The sequence below is a fragment of the Buteo buteo genome, chromosome 21, assembly GCF_964188355.1.
Source record: "Buteo buteo chromosome 21, bButBut1.hap1.1, whole genome shotgun sequence".
NCBI classification, from domain to species: Eukaryota; Metazoa; Chordata; class Aves; order Accipitriformes; family Accipitridae; genus Buteo; species Buteo buteo.
This window is the reverse complement of record NC_134191.1, coordinates 15,912,702-15,939,965: the sequence shown is the minus strand read 5'-3', so window position 1 is coordinate 15,939,965 and position 27,264 is coordinate 15,912,702. Positions and strand designations below refer to the sequence as shown.

General features: G+C 34.4%; 1 protein-coding gene across 1 annotated transcript in view; it reads right to left on the bottom strand.

Annotated features, from left to right (window-relative positions):
• ERC2 (ELKS/RAB6-interacting/CAST family member 2) overlaps positions 1-27,264 on the bottom strand; it is a 469,458-nt gene that overhangs the window by 242,264 nt on the left and 199,930 nt on the right. The window contains exons 8-10 of the mRNA XM_075052729.1: positions 11,178-11,315; positions 2,556-2,696; positions 1,862-2,002 (exon numbers count right to left, since the gene is read on the bottom strand). Coding sequence (XP_074908830.1) covers positions 1,862-2,002; positions 2,556-2,696; positions 11,178-11,315 — 420 coding nt within the window. The remainder of the gene's footprint in view (positions 1-1,861; positions 2,003-2,555; positions 2,697-11,177; positions 11,316-27,264) is intronic.

The following is a 27,264-nucleotide window of genomic DNA, read 5'->3' as shown; positions in this document are numbered from 1 at the left end:
GAGTGAAAACATGGTGAAGGTAGTTTTCTGGGGACCAATTACTTTTAACACAGGATATTTACAGGTTTGAACATAAAGTATTTTATTAGAGAAAATGTGAATTGAAAATTACTGTTTGGAGTCTACTATCATTAACAGTCACTGTTTCTGTTCAACTAAACATGCCCACAAAGAAGGTTGTAACTACATTTTATTGTGGAAATACCTGGTCTCCTACAAATGTTGGGTGAATTTCCATTGGGGCTTTATGCTGTATTTATGATATAATAAAACTATTATGTTTTCAACTTTCATTTAATAATCCTTTGTATTTATACACAGCGAACATACTCCCTTTTTATATGAAAGACGTCCCAGACACTCTCTGACTTTTATAAGTGCTTATTTTTCCATGACTGTATGATGTGTTTATATGTATAGTCATAAAAGATTGACTTAGGCCTTCAAGAGGATTTTGACTTTTAAGTGATCTGTGCTTTTAGGGGATTTTTAACTATTTTTTTAAACGAGGAAAATAAGGTACTTCAAATTGTAATGAAGTATATTTTGTAGTTAAGTGCAAAGTAAACATTTTCTAACAAAAGAAAACAAAATAAAGGACTTCCAGGGAAATAGCTTCTTTGGGTATTTTAACTCTGACATCAATAACATTTATAAGTATCAAACATTTGAAGTAGTTGTGTTTCCATTAAAAGCTTTTGTATATGTTTATTGAAAAAGATTCCCTTCCTTCTTCTCCACAACTCAACATGTAACACAGGCACCTAATGGCACATATTCATATTGAATGAAAAAATAATAGTAGTATAAGGTTTATACTCCGATATCCTTTATACTTTGCAATACCTTCTTCACAGGTAAGGCTATTGAAACAAAGCTTAAACAGAGAGCAGGATACTACTCAACCTGGGTAAAAAGAGTGTCAGAATATTATCCTAATGGTGGTAACATTTATAGAGCTAATAAATATTCTTTTCTAGAAAATGAAGCATTAATTATCAATATAAAAAAACTAATGTTTGACACACACTTAGTCATGAATTGCAGAAGGCAAACATAATGCCTAAACCCATCAAATATGTCATGAGATTGGTGTTCAAACAATGAGAGCAGACATTACCAAACGACACAGAAAAAGGTCAAAGAAACAACATATGGTAGAAAAGGCTTCAACAAACCTGCAAATCATTTAAGCAAAAACTATTTTAATGCATCAATTTAAATAAAACCATGTCATAAAATATAGGATTTGTATGTTTTCCTTTAAATGTTTGCTTCCACTACTTGCTGAATAAAAATACTGAATTGCTAGCTGAGATAAACTATGCATTATTTTGCTTAATTATCACAAACATGTGTTCACCAACAAAGCCAAAAAACCCCGCCAAAATAAAACCTAGCTAGACTTTCCATTTCAGAAGCAGAATTTTTTTGAATAGGAAGTACAGCATTTCTTAGGTGAGACTTTAATTTTTTCCCATGCTACAAACATTTCAGTCTACTTCTAGTAGAGGTATATATTCATATACATACAAATTGCTGGTTTGATAATTTCTTTCTGCCATTCTGTTTTCCCTCCAATGTCCTGCCCCAGTTCATCTATTTGTAGCAGCTTCTCAGAATTCCCTCGTATAGGTATTCAAGATAATTTCTGAGGCTCACTAGTGGCTTTGGTACAAGCCTCTTAAGAAAAAGTTAGCAGTATTTGATGCAAGCATCAGCAAACAGCGTAAGATGGGTAGATTTTAGATTTACTCCAGAAGAGTAAATAAGCTCAACTTTTCAAAATGGGGGGGAGGGGGGAATGTTGATTTTTGGTTTTCTGATTGTTGTTGTTTGTTTGTTTGAAGATGGAACTTACCTTTTTCAACTGTGCTTCCAACTTACTACACTCTTCTTTCTTTTGTTCTATGGCTATTTCTAAAGACTTAAGTTTGGAGTCTCTTTTCAGCCCTGCTGATGCCAATGAAGATGCATGTTCTTTGAGATCGATTAAACTAGACTGAAAAATGACCAAGAGTAAAAAGTTAATTCCTAGTCAGCAGGACACTAACTTATTGCCAACTTAATAATCACTTGGATCCTGTTCCCCCTCCCCTCCCCAAAAAGAGTTGACACAAAGATAAGCATCGATAGCAAAAGACACCGTTTTGAGAATACAACCAGTTGGAACCACAGGAGCTGGCGTGCAGTGAAACATAGAAACATTTATAACAGAGAAGTTGACATTATATTCTGGAGGTACAATTACTTTGAAGTCTATTCCTCTAACTGACAAATGAAAACAGGAGCAACAATGGAATATTTGAGCCTACTGGAGGCTTATGTAAAAGAAAAAGTAGAGATAATGACACACAAATATGCAAAAACTGAAGCAATATTTTATGAAAAAAAGTAAGGACTATGAAGAATGCTTAAGAAAATAGCAGTTCAGAAGCTGACCACCGAAGTGGCAGAATTTCAGTACTTAAAATTATTCAAGAGTAATCCTAACGCACTTACTTTCATCATAATGACATAGATAGAAGAACATAGATTTTACTGAAAAGACTGACCTCTTTTTCTGTCAGTTCAGCTTGTAAAGCATTAACTTTCTCCTTCAGGTCTTTGTTTTCTTTTTTATAAGATTCGATTTCTTCAAGTCTTTCTCTGTCATCTCGCTCCCTTTGCTCCTTCAAGCGCTCTATTATTCTTTCCTAACAAGGGAAAGAATTGCAAAATGGAAAAGTTGGAAATCATTTTAACAAAAGACAGAATAAAATTTCTTTGCATTAAGTAGCACTTAGAAAAATCAGCCTTCAGAAGCAGAGGATGATTGAGTTAATGGTATTAAAGTCAATGCAAGATTTCCCCTGATTTCAAAAGCATCAGATCAAGGTTTTAAATACTTGATAAGAGTAATGTGGTACTGAAACTTCATTAAATATCTATACCAATATGAATATGTTTAATCTTGTGATAGATATGGAAAGTCATTCACCTCAGTAATGTATTTCCTGTATTCATAAGCTATTGAAGTCTTGATCATAAGTTCAAAACAGAGAGGCCATGACTTGTTTACTCAGCTTGAATTTGGTTAGGTTTTTTTGAATGCTGGTAGACTCTACAGTTGTTGCAAGAAGTTTCAACGTTCCAAATCTAATTAGAAATTAACCACTTGCTAACTGTCAGTAACTTACAGTGTACACGTATTATATTTTGAGAGGACAAAACCCAAAAGTTGTCCAAGACACAGAAAAAGTACCCCGATACAACTTATGACACCCAAAGGAAGATTTTTCTCCATCTAATTAACAGTGACCCTACACATATTTAAACTCAACCACATTTTAAAATATTTTGCCAACTTCCAGTTACTATTATAAGGATTACTGAAAATCACCCGTCAAGGATTGGGTGATGAATTCAAAGACTGAAATGCAAAAAGCAGATGCAGTAGTATGGTTTTATTAAGCTTTGATTACATTCTTCAAAATCACATTCTACCAATACTTGAAGGATGCAAATACTAATCAGAGAGAAATAGTTAGGGTAAAATAAAATAACCAGTAGAATTGCATTTGAATCAGGAATAGGTCAATTTAAGCAGAGTATCAGGGGAAATACTAGTACCATTCTGGAAGTAGTAGTCAGGCACGCAGTGGAAGCAACATCATTTAGGAAAGTTAAACCTACATGGGACAAAACTACATCCTGGCTGATGAAGCTCTACACTACCAGTGGCGTGGCTCAGGTAGAACCACCAGCATGCTCACGGATCCTATTCAAGTCCTTTTGTACTTATGCTTGAAATCTCCAAGGAGTGTAAGAGTGGGATCAATACTTAAAATACTATTTCATAGAACTGGACAAGACTCATGGAAGCCTACTATTATTAGAAAGAGAGAAAAACCTCATGCTAATTCCCTCTATCCATGATTCCTTATACTGCCATATATATACACAAACACACACACTGGAGATATATATCTATATACACTACACAAATACATAGAGTTTACCTTTGCCCATATCAATATTGTCTCAGCTGTGACTATTGTATCTCAACAAACATTACAATGCAAGCAACATTTCAGTAGCTGTACATCCCATTCTGATTTGTAATAAACAGTCATTATAATGAAAGAAAAAAAATTAATTCATTATCAAAGTTAGCTGAGTAGTAAAAGCACTTTAAAAAAGTGTATATTGTTCAGATAATCCTGGTTATTCATTCATTTTCTCCATACACTAGGTATGAGGTTCCTCCAAGCCCTAGAGGATCTTCTGAAGATTGCTTCTGTACTTTTTAAAGCTCAAGGCATATTTTGCAGAAAGCCAGATGTCAACACTTATATACATAAAAAAATCAAGGCTGTGATTTTCATCCTAGCAGTCTCCAACCTTGGAGATATTCAAAACCCAGCTGGACAAGACCCTGAGCAAATTGGTTTAGTTGACCCTGCTTTGAGCAGCTCGGTTGGACTAGATAACCTCCAGAGGTCTTTCCCGGTCTCACTGGTTCTGTGGAATAGGCAGAGACATTTTCTAGATTCTGTACCTCAAACACTGGTTGTATCTCTTCTGCTCAGTCTCTGTCCCCCCATTTTCACAATTCATGTCTTCGTAACACTGACCACCTCAGCACCTCTGCTGACAATTGTCCATTGCCTTTGCTTGTTGTCTGGTCCTCCTTTCATACTGCACAGCAAAGGGACTATCTACTAGAAAATGGAACACATAGTGTTTTTGGAAGACTGCGAAGTTTTCTGTAAGTGCCCCCTTGTATTTTCAGCTTCTATATATCTGCCTTTCACTAAGCATCCGTTGAAGATCTCCCTTTTATTCACTCTCCTATCATTTAAATGCCATATTATCTGCATGTATGAAGTTTAAAACTAATACTCAGTTTCTGTATGAACTGAATAAATATTATTTTAAATTACTGATTTAAAACTTGGCTACACTTAAATCAATTTGACTTCAATGGGTTATACATTTCCCTGAAAATATTTAAATGCTAATTCAAGAAATAGAAAAATTCAGCTTCCTATATTGATCTTCACTTATTTGGAATGACTCTAAAGTTTGTGGTTGCTTACTAGAGAGCTAATTGCAGACCCCAGTATAAGTGCAATTAAGCATACTAGAATTTTAGTTTAAATCTTTATTTTTATATTTCCTTATTTATATTTTAAATATTTAAAAATTAACTTACTTTTGCATTATGTTTATACAGCAAACGTAAGCTATGATGCAACATATTTTATTATGTAACATGAACTGTTAAGATCAAGCATCAAAAGCAGATGTGGGATATTAATCTTCATAGGTGCTTGCTATATGACTAGTCTGTTATTGATGTGAAACAAGGCCTAAGTGCAAAATGTGATATATTTCAAATATATTCCTTATAGAGCCATTTCAAACATTTATGTTCCTCTGATAATTTTTTTTTCTTCCAGTTATATAATATTGGCTTCCAGCTGTAATAATTTGTTTCACCAATAGTGAAAATTTTTAAAAATGCATGATATTAAGTATTTTATACTGTAATTATATGTATTAGTGAAATTAACGTTAAATATTATTAAAAGGTTTTAAACAATTAGTAAAGATCTTTACCAAATAAGTAGTTATATTTGAGCTTGTAAATAAATGTAATTTGAATCTTTTAGATACTGGAAAATAATCAGCACTATAATGAATAATCTTGTTATAAGAATATTGGTATAGTTACGTTTTGCTACCCAGTTCCTAAAGAAAAACTTTTCAAAGGGCTGGAAGTTCATAGTGCTACTTTCATTTTGCATCTACCATTTCTCTGACATCAGGAACTCCCTTTTAAAATGCAGCTAACTGAACATACCTATTACCAAACTAGCGTTACTGTAAGAATCCTCACAGAAAACAGTGTTGACTACTCACATAAAGCTTATATCCCTATTTATTTCATTCAGAAAGAAATACACATTGATGACATAGTACATTCCACATAGCATACAGTAAAAAAGATATGGTCAAAACTAAAGGTAGCAAGCTATCTGTAGTTAAACCTGTTTCCAAGACAGCATCAACTGTCTGTGCTCCGAGACCCCTGGAACTGCAGAGGTACACAACTCCTGGCTTCATTCAGCCCAATTGCAAAATCTCCCTTTGACTTATACCTGGCAGGATTTCAGGTAAAATGTGTTCATACAGAATGAAGGTCCTTCAACAGCAACATTGTTGAGCACACCATAAATAACAAACCAGCAAATGTACTAGTTTTGTGGGTTGTTTTTTTTTTAATTCTAGTATTAGCTGGCTTTTGCTATATAGATTATGTAAGAAAGGGATAATATGGGATACTAAATAACTTCAAGATTATTCCTAGTAACAAATAATATAAATTCTTAATCCCTTGAATATTAATGTCAAAATGCCAGCCTCCACTAAGTGGAATAGTTTAATAACCATTCAGAATCCACCTAGTTGTATTCAGACTTAGTTTTATACCAATTCCTTCTTGAAGATTTATTTACCTAAATGATTTTTTTTCCTGTATAACATATTAAACATAACACTATTTCATCTTATTAATGAACAGTATACATTTTTCTAAGTCAATCACAAAAGAAGACTAATTTATCTGTCAGCTGCATAAGGCTAAATGTCAAAAACGTGTTAAAAGGCCCTAATACACCATGTTTTACTTGATTAACAGCTAACTTGCAGAAATCCCAACAATGTGTTCTTGTTTCAGTCTTATTTGCATTGGCGAGCTTTCCTTATGCACTAATCTAGGACCTCACAGGTCTAATCTATTTGCACTTTATCACAGAAGCAGGAACTGAATTGCCACAGCATATAGCTCTATTATCAGACATACTCAATTGCTTATCTGCTGTATGCTGCTACAGTAGGACCAACTTTATAAATATCAGCTTCATGAAAGCAACCTCTTGAGCTGCTTTGGGCCAGTCCAAGAGCTGAGATATTCTTTGAAAAGTTTCTTGTTAAAACATCAAGGAAGCTGATAGCACTTTTGCATATTCTGATTTTCAAACTTTTTTTTTTTAATAGGAATAAACTTATTTTTTTGTTTATTGCAATGCAACCTTTATTGCTGTTAAGAATTTTCAGTGCTTAGGAGAGGCGCCAAACTTCGGGGGAAGGAATTGAATGAATACTTTTTTAGTTTAGCTCTAAAATGCACTCAAAAGTGATTAAAGTTGTGCTGATGCGTTTCTGATTCCTGACAAAAGAACAAATTATATCAGCAGTATTGCTGGAAAAATACAAAGACTGAAAGGAGTCCATTTCAGGAAATTTTGATGCTGTTTTATGACGTATACAGTAATTTCTCATTTAGTGTTACCAAGCTGTGTAATCACTAAATATGAAAGAAAAAGAAAATCAGAGATAGATACTTGGAAAAAAACTATTTTCATGAAGAATAAGGAGCCATATTATCTAATTCAGAGCCAAAATCTCCATCTGAGTATTTTCAAGAACAAAGCAGGGAAACATAAATGCTCAAACACTTGCTTTTTGGACTTGAAAAAGAGCTTCATAATTCATTCATATCATATGATCATGTTTTAGGGGTTTTTTTCTTCCCATCGAAACTACGAAAAGCAATTCAATTCAATTTTAGTGAATTGTGGTTAACTAAACTGGTATAAATAAACCTGATTTCTATTTTAAGGGAGCCTCCCATGATGCTTTTGGAGTATTTTCTTCATTTTTTAAAAAATTAAAATTCTCAAAACTATTGAATTGACAAAGAATTAAGGTAAAGCCAAAAATTGGTCCTAACCTCAAGAGTATAAAACAAGATAATATAGCTGCAAAGTAGGTTTGATATAATTTCTAGGAAAAACAAACAAACAAAAAAAACCCAAACAATGTATTTCCATGGAAATCAGGTATTCTTGAATGAAACCAGCATCCTTTCTTGAGAGCATTACAAATTTAAATTGATAAAAGTACTTCTATTGATGCAGTTGTTAATAAGAAACTATCACCAAGGGTTCTTGGTTTGTCCCATTTGGACAAAAATCTATTCCATATTTCTACCAGTATTTGCAGTGGAAAAAGTTAATAACTATTGATAAAGTCTGTACATCTTAAGAATGCTACTGCAGACAGGAATAGGGATAGGAAAGGTTACTCACTGAGAGCAGCTAGGATGAATTGGAAAGCTGGACACATATAGGAATGAGACATCTGTAAACATAATCAGTCAAGGTATTTAGCTGCCAGAAGACACAAGAAAGCTAGACATAATAGTTCATTTGGAACTTCTAGAAGATGCCTACTGGCTTCTTTCAATGTATACATCCCAGAGACTACACTTAAGATTGAGAAACCTACCCTTGAAAGCGTGGCCTTCAAGAAACTGACAATGGGAAAGAAATTGTGCATGATTTCTCTGTACTATAAACAAAATCATACAGAGATGCGCTTTTACCTTGGAAACTTCCTCCATTGTGTCTAGCACTCTAAGGTCAAGCACCCTGTTTCTCAAAAGCTCATATTAATTCTACTCTGCAGTGCTGCTTTTCTCCTCCTTTTTTTTATCTAATATACCACTTGTTCCTCAACTGTAAAAAGATTTCCCAGTAGCACACCGTGACTGGTCACACATTAAAATTACAAAGCTCATTTTTAGAAAAGGCTATTATTTAACAATTCTATGTACCTTTTCCTTAGATTAACAAAGTGGCATTTCTGAAGTAATATAGAATGATAAGCATATCACTAACAGAGTACTTCCCTTTACATACTGCCAGCTAACTTTTAGAAGTAACAATCTCTACATAACTGATTGAAACAGTCACCAGAAACCACAGCACAACTCAGCTTCATGCCACTTCACAAAAGCATCGGCTTACGGAAGATACCATTGCCTTCATCAGCTGCAAAAAGACAGAAATCTCTGTGGCAGAGGAAAACATTCCATGGCCTTCATTGCATATGTGTCTCAGAGTAGCCTGCAAACACTGTAGGAAAGATGCCATTTCAGCTGACTGTATGTAAGCAAAGTGACTACTTTGTACAGAATTAAACCTTAGGGACCCCATGCGAGTTCTAACCATTTCCACTTGGAAAAAACACTAATCACACTGATTCTTTTAAAAAGTGTCTGTTCATATATATCTATGCAATTCCAAATGAAGTAGACATGAATTGCAAAAATACATTTCAGAGAAGGATCTAAGATTATCTATTTTTTCCAAAACATTACAACTAGCATCATTTATCAGACTTTGAACCTTAATTACAGCAATTAATAAAACTTGACACAAAATTTCCATACCATCAGGGTCTCTACTGTTGTCACATTTCAAGTTATCATATACGCAGAGAAGTTCTATAGCACAATTTTTAAACAACCTCTGGGACAAATCCTCACTATGATATTCAAAAATAACACATCCTGAGTTCAGTAAAATTTTACTATTTGTATGTCTGACAATAATATAATATTTCATTATCAGATACATACAAAATGTTCAAAATTATAAAACTTTTATTTATTTATTGGTTTACATTTATTTCAACAGATTTTAGAATGGTACTGGTACAAAATGACTTGAAAACAACTAATTGCCACTTATTAATTTGGGTTAGGTTTTAACCCAGTACTTCTTAACCTTTTGTATTTCTGGTAGTGAGAAGATGACTATATGTGATCTATTCAATATCTCCACACAAGCTGATTCTACTACAAACCCTGGCAAACCATCATTAGTTTAATATTTTCAACAAAGGAATAACATTACAATTGAAGAGAGATTGCAACTTAGCAAATTACCCCAGCTAAGAAGTATTGCATAAGTGTGTTTTCTCTGAAGTGGTGCAGATATAGCTGAGGCAGAAGATAGGAGACAAGATTTCTTTGGCTTTTGATAATGCACTTCATGCCCAGTTGCACAGGAGAACTGCTAAGTTTGCAGTGTCACACTCACTCTCCTTTCTACATTGGCAACTGTAGCAAGGTGGTTAAAGGACTGTTTTAAACTCTCAGCTGCCTCTATGGGCATTCTAGGAAAGTGTCAATGTAGACTAATCCAGAAAAGATAGTTTACAAGGAGGAAAAACAGATTAAAAAGTACTTCATGACATTTTTTAATAATATGCTGTGAAATTGGTGAGCACTGTGTCCAGATTAGCAGTGAAAGATTAACAAAATGAGTGTAACTTTCTTTACTGCATAAATGCTGTAAACTTATCCATATGGAGCCACAGAAGTAGTAGTAATGCCAACTTTTTTCACTGTTGTTGACCAAGCAAACATTAGTAAGGTGATTAAACATACAAAGACATCAAAAATCCAACATTAGCATTTTAGGTGTTAGTGCCCACAGTGGCGTTTTAAAGTTGTATATAGTCATAAATATCTTCATAGGATTGCACACTACAGAATGGCACATAATACTTTAATTAACTGCACTCACCTGTGCACATTTAAGTGATATATATAATAAAGATCTGTGAGCTGCAAAGAGTGGATACTTGTACTAATTCTGGGGGCATATAAATTTGCTTGGATTATCTCGTATTCAAAGTTAACTGGAAGAAAAACCCTGACCTCACTGAAGGAGGTAGGAATGTTGCCACTAATTTAAACAGTCCAGATTTATCCCTTCTGCTAGGTATTTTCAAATTAAAGGCATATAGTTTTTAAAGCAACAAAAGTAATTCTCCATTTTGTTATGAAATACAGTTTCTCTTATAAATTAAGCGTAGGAAACCAATAGTGCTAACAGCAGGGCAAGTTAACAGTTGGTACGCTCACTTGCTCTTGGCTCTTCACTTAGGCTCTGCTTAACAGACAAAAGAACAGGATAATCAAGATCACAAAGCCCCCAAAATACCCAAAACTCTACCTTCTTTACATCAGGCATCCATGCCTTTCAGTTCTTTCAGGGAACAACCACTCATCCCACTGACTAAGGGAAAATCGTCCCATGTCCTGGGCCATTTACTCCATCCCCATTTAAAAGGACATTCTTCTTTACCTCATATTCCTGTTTCAGTTCATCAGCCAGGAATCACTCCTTGCTCATCCTACCAGAACAGAGCCACCTGCTTTCCTGACAAGGCCCATAGGCTTTGTTACAGGTGCCAGAACAACCTAAAAAGACATTTTCTGGACACACTTCACCCACAAGAGCAGCACATAATGCTGTTCCATGAGAAAACATTACCTTTTCTGACAGAGCTTCTTCTAAGGTTGCTAGTGCTGTGTCTGTGTTACTAGAATCCGTCTGCAATGACTTCACTCTGTCTTTTAGATTAGTTAGTTGTTTGTCTTTGTCCCTAAGTTGCTCCTGTAGATTTTCAATCTGAAAATAAAAACAGATTATAATATTCATCAACCTTGCCTTAACATTCAGAAAGGGACTTGGGTGCTAGAATCAATGGAACGTATACATATCACACTTATGACACATATGCCTCAGTATACTGCCAAGTTTTTACATGGTATAATATCAACAGTTTTTAACTTCTGTCCTTTCTATTTTGTTTTCCTTTGCTAAAAAGTATCATTTTCTAACAAATTCTAGGAAAAAATCTCAGTGCAGCCAGATATTTTATTATTTAAATATTTTCTGATATTAATCACTTTAGTTTAAGGTACTGCATTATCTCAGTAATTCAAAGTATGTGTGGAATTACCCCTTTAGATTACTCTAGCTGCAATAAGAAGGACAAAGAAAGGGAGAGGCAAAGCGAGTTCAGTGAGCCTTAAACTGAGGAAGAAGAAAGATGATAACCTACCTACGTAAAAAAACCTCTTCTTCCATGATGCCCTGCTGTAAAGGAAACTCACCTGGACAGAGATCGGGATGTTTATATTTCAAAAAGCCAAACCCAGAAACAAAACCAAAAAAAACCCCCAAACAACCCAAAGGCCACCATTTCCATTCACTTTCCTCATCTCCATGAAGATTTAAGGTATGTCACACTAATTTGGATACTAAAACTGCTTTAAACAGGTCTAGTTCTTCCTCTAGCAAGTATCTAAGCATACTGCTAAGGTACCTACAAACACACTGGTTTGTTAAACAGGTCATGATTTATAGTGGTTAAGTCAGAAAGGTTTTGCACAAAAAATTGTCCACAGGACCATGTGGATTTTGGAAACAAATCTGAATAAAAGTACTCAGCTTCTGATTGTCATGGCAATCACCTTCTATGGCTGTAAGGCACTACGACTTTCTGGGCATAGTGCAGAGAGGACATGTGGTATGTCATAAGTGTAAAATTTTATTAATTGTCTGTCAGAAGAATCAACCTCCCTTCATCCTACACTCTCAGTGCCACTCACTATTATACCACTAGCATAAAACCAAAATTTGTTCCATAATGCTTAGCACAAATAAATAGTAACAAGAAAATTAATTAGTCTATTATTTTAGTATGCCACTTTATATAATATGACAAAATATGTCTAAATCCATAAGGTATCATTTGTTCAAAACTGGTTTTAAATATGCTATTTAAATTAGACAAATTATTACCGTCAACACAGATTCAAATTCTTACTTTCATCAGTGATTTTACACTTTGGATCATGTTTTGTTGCTACTGAAATGAATGAAATTTTGCTGTTCATTTCATAACGTAATGTAATTTTTCGCATGGCCAATGTAATTTTCATTTAAACCAATTCAGATTTTAACAGGAGCAGGATCCTTCATAATTACTGTTAAAGTGTATTTAAAGATTCTTTTACAAACCTGAAGCTGAATTCAATGCATGTGCAGGTCTGCAGAAGTTAACAGTTATGTCAATAAAAATTTGGTCTCCCTATGCAAAAACGTATCACCATAATCAAACACACTTTAATTTGGGGCATAATTTGGTAAAAATTCTCCTACTACTGCATTATACATGTGCACAAAAAAAAGCCTGAAGTTTTGACATCATATATATTTATAATTAACAAATCATAAAATCCACAGTACAGCTGTATGCACTGTATAATGTTTGTTTAAATACATTTAAATTTTAAAGAACTTAAATAAAAATTAAAATAAAAGTAAAATAAAATTTGAAAGCAAATTTGGAGGAGCACATTCCAATTAGAAATTCATTATAACAGTATGGCAAATACAAGTATTGTACCTTTTTTCTCCCCGCCCTCCCCCTTTTTATATACATACTTTGGTATGTCAGATTACTGCTATGGGCCAAAGATTCCACTTGCTCTGTAAACTATAAAATACTAAGGTATATATAGAAAGGTTTTGGGGGAAGACCTGACATAGAATAGCTCACTCTTGTAAATGACCTCTCATAATATTTTTCTTCGTGTGTATATTTTATACAGATACAGAAATAAGATACATGTGTTAATGAGTTAAGAACTTTTTATTTTATGGCATGTGTATTAGTCACATCTAAAATTACATTAACTGGCACTCAGAGGACTGCACACTATGTTTCTTTCTTTGCTTTCATCCAAGTATTAATGATTCCAACAACTACCTCATGACACCCTGTGGAATACTTAAGCAATTGCACATTTCAGCTTCACCAAAATAAATTCTCAAGCAAAAAGAAAATAAAACAGGAGAGTGAATATTGATTACATGTTCTTTGAAACAAAGTTAAGATCTGGTCCTTTATTATCATCAGCTTGACCTACCAACTCTAGGCACCCTAAATTAAAGTACTTATTTCCTATGCACAGTGCTTATCTGAATTCCACAGCATTTACACGATTTCCTTCCTCTTAAAACTAATTTAAAATATGATCCAACCCTTAACCAAGAAAACATGTTCTAAAATTATTCAGCATTTACAAAATTCTTTCCTCAGAGGTAAAGAGAACAGGCAGCAAATTAAAAACATCCCCATTGAATCACAACTTCTTTAAAATAAGTTATTCAATGCATAGTCCATAGATAAAATAAGAAGAAAGGATCTGATTATTCTTCTATTTGTGCTATATAAATCTGAAGGAAATACTTTGATGGGAACAGGACCACACTAGGGTATGTGAAAGTAGAATCAGTACCGCAGAGTATTTGTTTGTTGGGATGGGCACAGGATTAGTAAAGATCTGCTAATGCAGACAAGATTTTATGACCAGCTAATCACAAAGAGTTCTCTCAAAAAGATTACAGGAGACAAAGAGATTGAGCAGTCTCACATGCTAAAATCTTGGAACACAAGATATGATTTAGTTCTTCCTGGGTTTTTTAAACCCAGAAAGAATAACAAACCCTCTGGTAACCTCTGTCATTCTCCAACATATATTTGGGTACAGGCATATATGTAAGGATACAATTTTATTGCTGAATAATTACTTACTTTTGAGCATGCCTGAATTCAATTTATGACAGGGACTGTTAAGACTTTCTTAATCCTCAAGCACTTATACTTTTATCTGATAGGAAATTAGTTACTGTGTAGTTTTGTCAACATGTAATTCTTACCTCTGTACACTGCTATGTCCCTGTGCCATGAGCTGTATGAAAAGAAACTGCTCCATTCTTTCCATATTTCAGAAAGTGTGTATATTCCCAGAGCTTAAGAGAGACTTTATTCCTTTTTAAAAAACAGTACCCTTACAGATAAATGTCCTTCCTATGAGGTATCCTGTCAATAAACCGCAAGTGCTAATCTTGTCACTTTTTGGCAATGGTCTCAGGAATGCTTCTTAAATACTCAAGAGATTAAATCAAATCTCACCCACAGACAGGCTTTAAAATTCTACGATAACTCAAGTTCTCAAAATAAAATTACTTTCATTATCAAAATTAAGGTACTGTAGTATGGAATTCATAAGAAAATTATATAATCAAAGAAAATATTCTGTGCTATAACAATTTGCCTTTAGAGATATGCATTAAAGTATAAGAGAAGTTTAAGACAGTGTAAGAGAAAATTTATCAGAGAATTCCTAGGCCTAGCTAGTGAAACTGTAAAGCCATAAACTTAGATCCATATATTTTCCTCTCTGCTCTGTATTTGAGTTTTAAATAACTCAGAAAACCAATATTTTGTAACACTGGCTTTTTTAATCATTTTATCATTTTTTTTAATCTTTTAAAATTCATTTTGCTCTATTCTAAATTTCTCTAGGCAGAACTCTTTGAGATTTGTTTCCTATTAAAACACTGTTCCAGTGAAGTAGATCAATAATGTAAGATTAGTGTAATTTAAATTTAAAATTGAAACATGGGGGAGAAAACAGAACTTTTGCATATATAATTTTCATTATTTACAAAAAAAAAAAAAAGTCCTACTATTTTAAGAAAACAAATTCTACTGAACAATTTCCCAAGTACTGTTACATTTTACTTTAAACAGTTAATGGAATTATGAGAAAAAGAGATTTAATAAACAACAGCATTCATCCAACATGAGCATTAACTATGACTACTTTAAACCTTAATATTCATTCTCAGACTTCAGCTGCTGCCTCATAGATATACATAACAAAATACAAAAGAAGATAACTATTAACTGAAACAGAAAAATATAGTTAGGTATAGTTCAAATGCAAATACTCTACATGTCTTCTTACACACAATTTATTTTTACTAGTAAGACTCATGACAAATATTCTGTCTCATATGTTCCTTTTCAGAAACATCTTAGTATATCCCAGAACATGAAACCAGCTTTGGTAGTGACTTGGTAAAATAGATGTATCTACAGATGTCCTAACATCTATGTTCATTTACATGTGCGTGTGTGTGCGTGCATAATTTGTAAAGAAATACCTACAAAAAACTGAAATAGTTTTTCCCTACCATGACTATAAAAATATTACTACCTGAAAGCTCAATATTCAGAGGTATAGTTTTCAGAAAGCACTGTACGTTTTTAGCCAGCAATTTGTACCGAATTATGTACAGTTATTAAATATCAAGTCAAAGTATTTTAAAATTAACAGGCTTTACAGTAGCTATATGAAGTTTCAGCTTATGGGGCAAGAGAGGGAAGCTATGGATCCATAGTTTTCAGCTAACATTCATGATATGACCTAAATACATTTTTCAGTTTAAGCAGGATTTCTATTAACAAAATGAGTTCATTGAAGGACAACTTCTGCTTCAACAGTTTGACCTTGCAGAATTCTTTTGTTTTGAAAGAGACTAGCCCCAAAAGTGCTCCACCATTCAGTACCAGTAACTTTCATTTTGTTTTTCCTCCTTTTAAGTAGGTAGACAGACAAGCATTAACTAGGAATATTTTTTCAAAAGTCAAAATGTATTTACATTTTGATTCTAAAAATTAAAATAAATGTTCTATTGAAAAATTATACTATAATATAAAACTATTATAAAGTAGGGTTTTGGTGCTTGTAACTAAATATATTTATTAAAGTATAAGATTTGCACCAATTTTTGGCTAATCTAATTTTTGGCTAAATTTGCTAATCTTATCATGACATGATAAAATACTCTTGGACTTCATAAGCAGTTCCAATGGCTACCAAAATGCTTGATTATTTCTCAGTAAAACTTCTTATCTGTAGTTGCCTATTGAACAATATGTTCTCAATTTAAAATATTTCCGGAGTGCCTTCTGTTACTACCTTCCAAATTTATATTTTCCAAATTGGAGTAATACAGTAGCATTGTACTTACTTCAGATTACAACATACCTCATGGTTCAACATTATCTTTGGGCTTTGTATTCTTTCATTATTTTGCCCCACAAGACTTTCTTAAACATCAGAGATTTTAGATGGCACAAAGCATAGGATCAGCTCAATCCTACGCTGTCAATATGACAGTGGATTACTAAATCAGAGACAGTAAAGATATATGTAATGCTGTGCATAAGTTTTACATAATCCTTTAGGTTATGTAAAACAACATTTCCAACCATGGATACAGTGTGTGCCCGAAGAGAAAGCAGTCTCCAAATCAATGGGTCTGTAAGGTTTTCAGAGAAGACAACTGATCTGTCTGAACAGCTTTTACCTCAGGCTTCCTTCAGGACTACAGTGCAAAGTAGCAAAGTGCAGCTGCACAGTGATTGTCACAAAGGAGCTAATGAAGCAAATGCTGCTTCAGACATCAGCCCTCACATTAACCTGATGACAAGAGCAATAGAGAAGTGGCATGAGCTAGTAATTACCCTATTGCTACCTTCCCAACTCACATAATCCAAGCAGCAAAGAAAATAATCCTGCAGAATTTTGCTCTATTTGGCAAGCTTAAAAAAAAAAACCAAAACAAAAAACAGAAAAAAAAACCATAAAACCATAATAAGAAACCAGAAAAAAAGGTAAACAAAATACTTTTCCTGAGGTACACTTACATTGTCTCCCTCCAAAGTTACAGCATTTCTATACAACATATTTTCTGCTTCTTCAAACTCATCAAATTTTTGCTGTTAGGATTACACAACTGATCAGATTAACACTGTGGTTTGAAAGCTTACTTTTATAGTTGTTTGTTATTCTTACACCACCAAAGACTTTTTTTTTTTTTTTACCCACTACATTTACATTATTAAGAACCACCTGGTCATGCTCATTTTATCCAATATAACAGAATGATCTTCACTTTTCCTTCATTTGAAGTTGCTACTCTTTACATGTGAACTTGTCTGTAACAAAGTGGCAAGTGATTTGGGCCAGGGGGATGTTAGTTTATACAGCATTTAAGCAAAATAATGCTTCAAATTCTAATTGGTGTCTTCACAGAAATACTGTGATATAAAATACTACATCATTTCACAAATGAAATTGAAGCATTCGTGATGTGAATTTTTTTCTCAGTGAAATCAATTCATCTTTATTTTTCATTACATTTTGTTGGGTAATGATATCGCATTATTTATTGTACTAATGTATATAATGCCATTTTAAAACAATTCTGTATAAAACAGCTCAAATAAAACAACACAAACCAATAACTCACCTAAGACATACCTTTCTCTATACTTACAAAATGCTACTATTACCCAGTATTAACACTGTCAACCAAGAACTTAGAGGGAAACTATAACCCCTGGATTTACACTGTCCCTTGTAATACACACTGACATGTAAAGTAAGCCAAGTGTACCATTTCATAGAGAACAAATGTCAAGTCTTGAGATGACATACTAAGTACAACTAATTTTGTTAGGCAAGGCTCTGTGTAAAGGCAGTTGTGAAAGACTGCATGAGAATTTGATCTCTGCCTTGCTCAGTGGGTAGAATAAATTATTTTCAAAAAAAGAGCACTGTGAATTCAGCTGAAATTCTGAGCTAGAGAAAAGAGTGCTTGTTTCGTGTTTATTACCACTTGTATTCCAGGACCATCCAAGATTTTATGAAAGCTATGCACTCACATATTTATCTCCAATTTCTTGTTAACCTGCAAAAACTGTCACTAACATAATAAATAAAGCATTAAAATGCATACTGCAAATTAACCCACATAAAAAGGTACCGGAAAAACAACTTGATATCATGGAGATGCACATTACATGTTTGCACCTGGTATGAAATAATGCAGAAAAGAGAGGGCAACTCATTTTGTTCATTCGCAAGCAACAACTTAAGAAGCTGAATGTGTAAAATTACAGTAGTGCCAACAGGACCTGAGACAGAGATTATCAACTGCATGCACTCTTCAAAAGAAATAAGCTATGTAGTGTGTATGGTGAACTCCTCATGTGACTGAATAAATAAGAAAAATATCTGAAGATACTACTATTAAAGAGAAAGTGGACATGCAAGGTGAGAGGCAAAGATTACATCACGCCTCTAAAAGAGAGTTGGAAGTTATAACAAATATGCAAAGAAAGACCAGAGTACAGAACTTTGGATGAAAAAATGATGCTCTTACTACTGAACACTAAAAGCTGTAGTAGCAACCAAATGTAAAGAAAATACTAGACAAACAAAAGCAAGAGTTCACACAGTTGCTCACATCTGGAGATGGGAATTTTCAAGGAATGAAGAAAAAAGAACAGGAGACAGGAAGGGAGGGGCATAAAATCTATGAAGTAGTAAGTAACAAACATTGGCAGCAGCATCAAACAAAAGAAAAAGGAAAGGGCAGTTAAAATTTTGATCAGAAGGATTAACATTACATACCTAATAACAATCAGGTCAAAAAAACATTTCTAAAAAAATATGAGAAATAGTCTATTCAAGACTTCTTGGGATTAAATTTAGTTCTACTTCAAGATATGCACAGCTTCTTTTGTGTGAGCAAAACCAAAACGTACAATACAGAAAACTGAAATAATTTCAAAGTCAATGTGCATGTGTTTTTGAAAACTGAAGTCTGAAATATTCAGCCACTTCCTCCACTGTGTCATCAAATGCCTTTACTGCAAAAAATTAATATCATCTCTAAACAAGAGACACTCAACAAAAGACTGCCCAGAAAAAAATATCAAAAGGATGCATACATTTCTAACAACCATGAAAATAAAAACTAGAAGAAAATGGCAGCACCAGAAGTGGCTATCACATCAATGAACTCCCACGTCTGTCACCAGAACTCTACCAATTCTTCTGTTTCACGCTGAATTCCCCCAACTAGCACCAGCAAGGCCTCCAAGAGGAGAGAGCAGCATAACCAGGACAGGGTATTCCTCTGCTTGTAGATGTTATACTTCCTGTTTCAATTATTAGTAATGGCAGCAAGCTCTGCATCAATATCTTTCATATCTTTTTCTCTCAAACTGTAAAGTTTGAGATATTTTCAAAGCCATTAATGAGAATTCAGATACTTATTTTCCAATGTGGATTTCAGTTTTGATTTACTTTTTTCTTTCCTTTTAAAGAAACAAATAAGGCTGAAAATTTCATGCACTATTTTTATACATAGGTTAACAGTTGGACTTGATGATCTTAAGGGTCTTCTCCAACCTAAATGATTCTATGAAATACTAAAAATTGGTCCCAATACTTAATCGTTATTCTGGAAAAAGAAAACAGAAGAATTCATACTTTTATTTATATTTTTGTATTTTTACAATTTCTGAAATCTAGTGTGATTGCAGTAGTATATTGAACTTGATTGCAAGTACTTTATCAGAACTCCTTAAAATAATAGGGAAATGCATCTCTTACATTTCCTTTTCCCATTAGTTGATAACTAAATGAACTGTTCTCATAATTCTCACATACTTCACAGGTGCAGTAACCTGAAAAGAAATACGGTCTTCACAAATTTGCAGTACCTGAAGCCCACTTTGCACAGAAGCTCTACAAACAAAATTTCAGTCCTTGAACCCCTCTTAGCTGTCACAGAAACACATAGCTGTAGGCCTCTGTTACCTGAACAGGACTAATAGTTGCTTTTATATTGTAACTTACTACAAGTGTTTTGCCAGGTTTGCTTACAACAAATCTCTGTCCTAAGGAGCAAGTGATTTAGGAATACAGGGATATTTTAAGGTCTAGAAGACATTCTTGCTACTGAACAGTTTAGTCTCTATGTTCACTCTGTCTATTCATCCATTTGATAGTCCACTCAACACATTCACCACAGTATGGTTGTAAAGCTGCAAAGAACAAAAAGGACATGATTAATGAAGACATGAAATTTACATTGATATCGAGCTTCTGAACAGATGTTACACAGTAATTAAACTTTCCTAAAGTAGGCTGAGGAAAGCAAATAAGTCAGTGGTACAATCAAGAAATCTACTCCCATAAGGTACAAGTAATTCCCATGTCATTATATGTTCTGCATGATTCAGTTTGTTAAACATATGGAGTATCAACTGAGTAGTAAAATTTTATGGAAAACAGTACAGAAGTGTAAAGTATCATTATGGTATCTAAAAAAAATCCAATAGGACTGGAAGTTTACCTAAAGAAAAAAGAAAATATATATGCCCCTTAATTTGGGAGAGGGGAAAAAAGGTATAAAGAAGGAAAAGAACCTATGAACTGTTGATCACTAAGAGTAAACGTATATCATTTAATTGGAATATGCAGTCATATTCTCTGGTCAGTACTGCAATAACTGCTGTTATATGTGACTAGAAAAAAAAAATTCTTTATTCTATGATCGGAAATATCAGCCTATTATTTCATCACGTGCACATAGAAACTAAGAGAATCCTATTGCATCAATAAATAGAAGCAAATACAACTAAAATTGGGGATCAAAACTGATAAATACCTTTTCTTGCAAAACAAGCATGTTTGTTTTATTGTGCAATCACTGCAGGAAATATTTCATAGAATCATACAATGGTTTTGAAGGGACCTTAAATATCATCTAGTTGCACCTCCCTTGCCACAGGCAGGAACACCTTCCACTAGACCAGGTTGCTCAAAGCCCCATCCAACCTGGCCTTGAACACTGCCAGGGATGGGGCAGCCACAACCTCTCTGGGCAACCTGTTCCAGTGCCTCACCACCCTCACAGTGAAGAACTTCTTCCTCACATCTAATCTAAATCTACCCTCTTTCAGTTTAAAGCCATTACCCCTTGTCCTATCACTACATGCCCTTGTAAAAAGTCTCTCTCCACCTTTCCTGTAGGCCCCCTTTAGGGACTGGAAGGCTGCTATAAGTACTGGAAGGCTTCTATAAGGTCTTCCCAGAGCATTCCGTTCTCCAGGCTAAACAACCCCAACCCTCTCGGCCTGTCTTCACAGGGGAGGTGCTCCAGTCCCCTGATCATCTTCGTGGCCCTCTTCTGGACTCGCTCCAACAGGTCCATGTCCTTCTTATGTTGGGGGCCCCAGAGCTGAACGCAGCACTCCAGGTGGGGTCTCACAAGAGCAGAGTAGAGGGGGAGAATCACCTCCCTCATCCTGCTGGTCACGCTTCTTTTGATTCAGCCCAGGATACGGTTGGCTTTCTGGGCTGCAAGTGCACATTGCCAGGTCATGTTGAGATTCTCGTCAACCAACACCCCCACATCCTTCTCCTCAGGGCTGCTCTCAATCCATTCTCCGCCCATCCTGTATTTGTGCTTGGGATTGCCCTGACCCACGTGCAGGACCTTGCACTTGGCCTTGTTGACCTTCATGAGGTTCACACAGGCCCACCTCTCAAGTCTGTCAAGGTCCCTCTGGATGACATCCCTTCCCTCCAGCACATCGACCACACCACACGGCCTGGTGTCGTTGCCAATCTTGCTGAGGGTGCGCTCAGTCCCGCTGTCCATGTAGCTGACAAAGATGTTCAACAGCACCGGTCCCAATATCGACTCCTAACAAATGCCACCCATCACTGGTCTCCACATTTCACTCATTTTTATTTACTGTGAGATTCTAGATTCCTCCCACAAGACAGGATTCAAATGTATGGGTACAGGAAGGATTCAGAGGAATCAAGATGCATTAAGAAAGAAGACGTGCACGCTGAGTTTTCATACAGAGAGGAGAAAACTCCCCTAGGGCTGCTTAGGGAAGGGATCTGCCCTCAAGTCAGCTGATACTTTTACAGGGCTATAAAAGCAGGTCAGTGGGCAAACTGAACCAAGAGAGGAGAAGGCTGTCACACAGAAAGGAGCTCCTGGACTGAAAGCTTGGCTTCTGTTGCCAGACTCCAGCTGAGAAAGAGCTGGAACTTAATGCTAAAATTAACCTTCACCAGGAAGCTAGCCAAAAGAAGCCTGGGCTGATAATATCCACTTGTGTATCTGGAAATACTCAGTCTCTGTCTTCTTCTCCTCAGGGACCAATAAATTCTCTGAACAAAACAGCTTGACTCTTGGACTGTTCTAAGCAGGACTCACAGTCTTGTGAGACATCCATTGAAAAGTTTTCACTCTCCTTATGTGTATTTATTGTGAGATAATTCAAAATGCAATAGGTAATTTCCAGATAGTAAATACAATAATACAAAATAGACTAATGTAATTCCAGTTATGACATATGAAGAGGTGGGCATTCATTCTTAACAAGCTAATGCTTCTTCTAGCAACTGTCTGTATATATTCAGGGCCAGATTTTCAAGCTGGGTTGGTTGGGTATGAATTCCTACATCTCACAACATTTTACATGTTACAGGGTAATGTCTGATTGCTGAACTTCTTTTGAAGTCTAGTCCGATTGCACATTGAGAGCACCTGAAAATATGACCTGTATTAATTCTCCAAGTTAACCATGAAAAATCATACCTTTCTGCTCAATCCTACCTTTCAGGTATTTGAAGACATCTGACAATTTGTTACTCATGGTCAGTTTAGTATTATTTGGTATAGGTGCATATAAAATAGGGTAAGTTAGCTTACGCAAGAATTTTTCAAGCAGATTTTGCATGGAAAACTGTTACATATGTCGTATGCAAGCCAGAGAAGTATATATATTCTAATATACTCTAATGTAAACTTACATGTAGAAAAAAGCTGCTTTGGCACACTTATACTTTTAATACAAATCAGTTAAGATAAACACTGATAGACCTTTTAGTTTGTATCTTGTCATTCCTATTATGTCTGTATTAATCGGGAAGACTTGGGGGCCTCTGCCCAGATTAAAAAATCACAGCACGTCTCATAAAAAAGTTAACAGATGGTGGGAAGAGAAAGGCAGCAGATAAGTTGTATAGACAAGTGTTGGGAAACAGAGAATACTGAAAAAGGAAGCTACAAAGGAAACAGAGTAAGAATAGGCACCTCGAGAGCTGCAGAAAGAGAGCAAGAGCCAGTTAGACAGTGGTATGGGAAGCCTTCCAGAGCAATGAACACACAGAAATCAATATGCTGGATAACATGAATGGGAAGTAGCACAAGATGTATATGTTGCATGCATTATTTTAAAATACACAGATATACAAAGGGAAATATATATATATAAAAAAATAGAAAAATAACATAAGCTTTAAAATAGATGACCAATCTGTTCAGAAAGCAAATTTAGGTTTTGGTATCCAAAGTATCACAAGAAAGAAGCTAAAAAGCATATTACCTCATTTTAAATAATATAATTTCACTTTACAATGTTATGAAATTCAATGTAGTTATTAAAGAGCAATACAGTTCTGATAAATTAATGAGAAGCATTCATCAATGAAAACAAAGCAGTAGAACAGAAACAATCTCCATCAGTAAAAGACTAAAAAGAGTTTAGAAAAATAACAGAAGGAATTATTTACCATAATTTATCTTGAGTTATGATTTTACATACCTAGGAAAATTATTAAGATAGGAAAACAGACAGACATCCAGAAAAAAGATTTATTTTTAATTACAGAAAAGAGCCATCATCTAGAGTCCTGAATAACAGGCAGAAACCTTACAAACTGTACTTTATTTCAAAGTGAAAATGTTGAAGAGGTTGTGATGTAGAGAGGCTGGAAGCATGGCTTAATCCCTAGAGAAAATGCAATGTTTTCATTCACTGTAAGAATCTCCTTCAAATCCTGCTTGTGGGCAGTGGAACGCATTGTGATACTCTAAGATCCTTTCCAGGACTGTGGCCTATGTTACACCTAGCACCGAAAAACCTACGGTAATTGAATTTCCTTTCCCATTTGAAGGCTATCCAATCACTTAACAGATCTCCTTGTCAATCTGATTTCATGCTACTCATTTTCTAGCTTTTACACTGTCCAAAATAATTTCTCCTCTTTTGTGATACTTATAACTTCAGAATATTAGAATAAAAAACTAAGCTGTATTAGTTTCAGCCAGATACCTGTACCTGTCAGGTGTCTAACGATTTTTTTGTCTAACTTTTTCACATTTATGTCATTGTTCTGACAATGAGATGACTGAAATCAAGCATGGTTTTTCAGGTGGGATGACACAAAGGCCATCTGGAGAGAGGTTATCATCTTTTGTTCTGCTACCCAGTATTTCTGCGGACAGAAATACTGTACCACATCCCATTGCAAATACTCTTCTAAATTGATATTAATCACTCCCTTCAGCCTCCTCATATTAACAATCCAAAATTCTTTTTCAGACTAGTCACCATTTCTTTCTCTCCGTCTGCACTTAAACTTTTTTTTTCCTAATTGAAATATTGAAGAATATTTTCTAAATGAAAATATTGAAGAAGGCCATATCCGGGATAAAAATCTGCCTTCTCACTCCAAATAAGTCCCCCTCATCTTATCTGTAGTTGCCTGTTTATCCTTTTTCGTACTTCTTCAATCAACTTCAATCAATGCAGAGAATTTTTTTTATTACCTGAAGGATTTTTTTACTTTTATTCTTGCTCTCTTATGTTAATTCTTACCATATTCAATCCAGAACTATGGTTTATAATAAAATCTTTCTAGCCCAGAAAGTCACTGCTCCATTGAGATATCATATACATCTATGTGGGCAACCCAATTAAAGAATTAACACCAAATCTAAACTCATAATCCGTAGTCTCCCGTTTTTTCTTGCCTATTCTCCATATACTTTTAATTTATGTACATATGCATTGTAATACTTTCAGAATATCTGTTTTGTTTTTACTAACACCACTATATATTTCTATTGATGGCTTAGGGTTACCATTTAAATCACCAGCTTGAGTGAAAGAAAAGAATACCTTTATTTCCTTTCCTGGAAAATTTAAAGAGAGATTTAACATGCTTTGTAATGTTTGAATTTGAAACTCAATACATCTGTCATTTAAGCAACTCCTATAGTTTTGATTCCAATGGAAAGCTATAAAAGATACAAGAGTCTAGACAAAAGCAAAATAAATGCACTTTTAAACATCACCCTGTTCTACAGGACAGTGTAACACAGACCATATACAATTATGAGTATAGCAAATGTCTAACATTTACTGCAGCATGCTACAACTAATTTTGTTAAAGACTCTGGCCATAAATTACATTATAACAGTAATTACATATCTCCTTATATTAATAGTTCCATAACATGCCTTTTACATAGAACTGTATGACAATATTAAACATATTTGGTATAAAGACTTCAAAAGTACAGATGGATAATTCACTTGAGACTTAATGTAAGATTTATTTGATCATTCCAGAGCATAGAGAACTCAGTATTGTTTCTTTAATTCAGACACTTTCAGATAAGTGTACTGCTCTTAGTTCTAAATGATAAATTGATTGTATAGAACTTATAAATCACAGACATTTCACACCTGAAGAGAAAAAAAGTGCAAGTAGAGCACTTCAAAATTGCTGTGTCATCTTTAGTCCTTAATTACACATCTCTTCCTACAGCCTTAGTAAATTATTTCAGAGATATCCAATATTCTCGTATTTCCCAGTTTTCCTGTAAAATATTCTAAATAATAATATAATACTTCATCAAAAAAAACAGAGGAAAAATATTAAACTTTACACTTCCTTACTCTGAGTAAGGAATAAGGGGGCAGACAGGTTGAAGAGGGAGGAGGGAAGCCCTAAAAATGGGAATTAATTTTAAATTTAAAAAAAAAAAAAAAAAAAAAGTAATAGCAAAATTTTTTCTATTGAAAGTAAAAATAACAGGCCTGCCCCATAGCTACTATAAATAAAAGATGGCTATATGAATTCAATACAGCTATGTTGATTTGTACTAGAAGAGCATCCTGCTCTTAGAAATTGCATTCAAGAGCTTATAATAGAGAATCCAATCTCACATGGTACTACTTTATATGAGTTTCCTTAAGTACCAGTGGTAAAAAGTAGGGAAAAAAAACATAGCAGCAGAGCTTAAACAGTTAGGCAGTAATTAATCAGAAATAATAATACCCCTTCTATTGGAAAGTTTCCTTTTAGCTCCCTGGTTACAGAGGCCATCTATATTCATATATAAGGGAGAGTGTAATAACTTTACATGAAAGAAAAGCTTTGCAGAAGGATAACGTATCTCCCTGCCCCCTTTTTTTAAAGATGTCTTTTCTTAATCATTCTAAATTAACATATGGTCAATGTACATAGGTTTATATCAATTAAGAGTTGAAGTGTTCAAAATGTTGTTCATCAAAGAACTAAGATCCTTGTTACTATGAGATGTAATTTAATATATGCATTATAGCTGCACGAAAGACAATGCACATATTGAGTTTCACCATTAGTTACTGCAGGCCAGACACAGTCTTTCTACGTATAAACTATCAAAGCACCACTAAACTTAAACTGAAATGTTAAACGCAGCAACTTGGATGTCTTTAATCAACATCTGCTGAACAGTTTAGATTTTCTATAGCAGCAAAGGTAACACAGCAATGCTTTCATATAAATGTCTGAATAGGAAGTAGAAATAATCTGAACTAGTTCCCTGTTTAAGTTTGCTTTTGGTACGAGGAAATGTCCTTTTTTTTTAATCTTTCACTGAATCTCCTTTATCATGTATCTCCTAAAAAACAGCAGGTTTGTATATATAATTTAGCCGCATTCTAATATCAACTATAAAAAAAAAATAAAAAGGAAAATTATTATACAGTAGATCT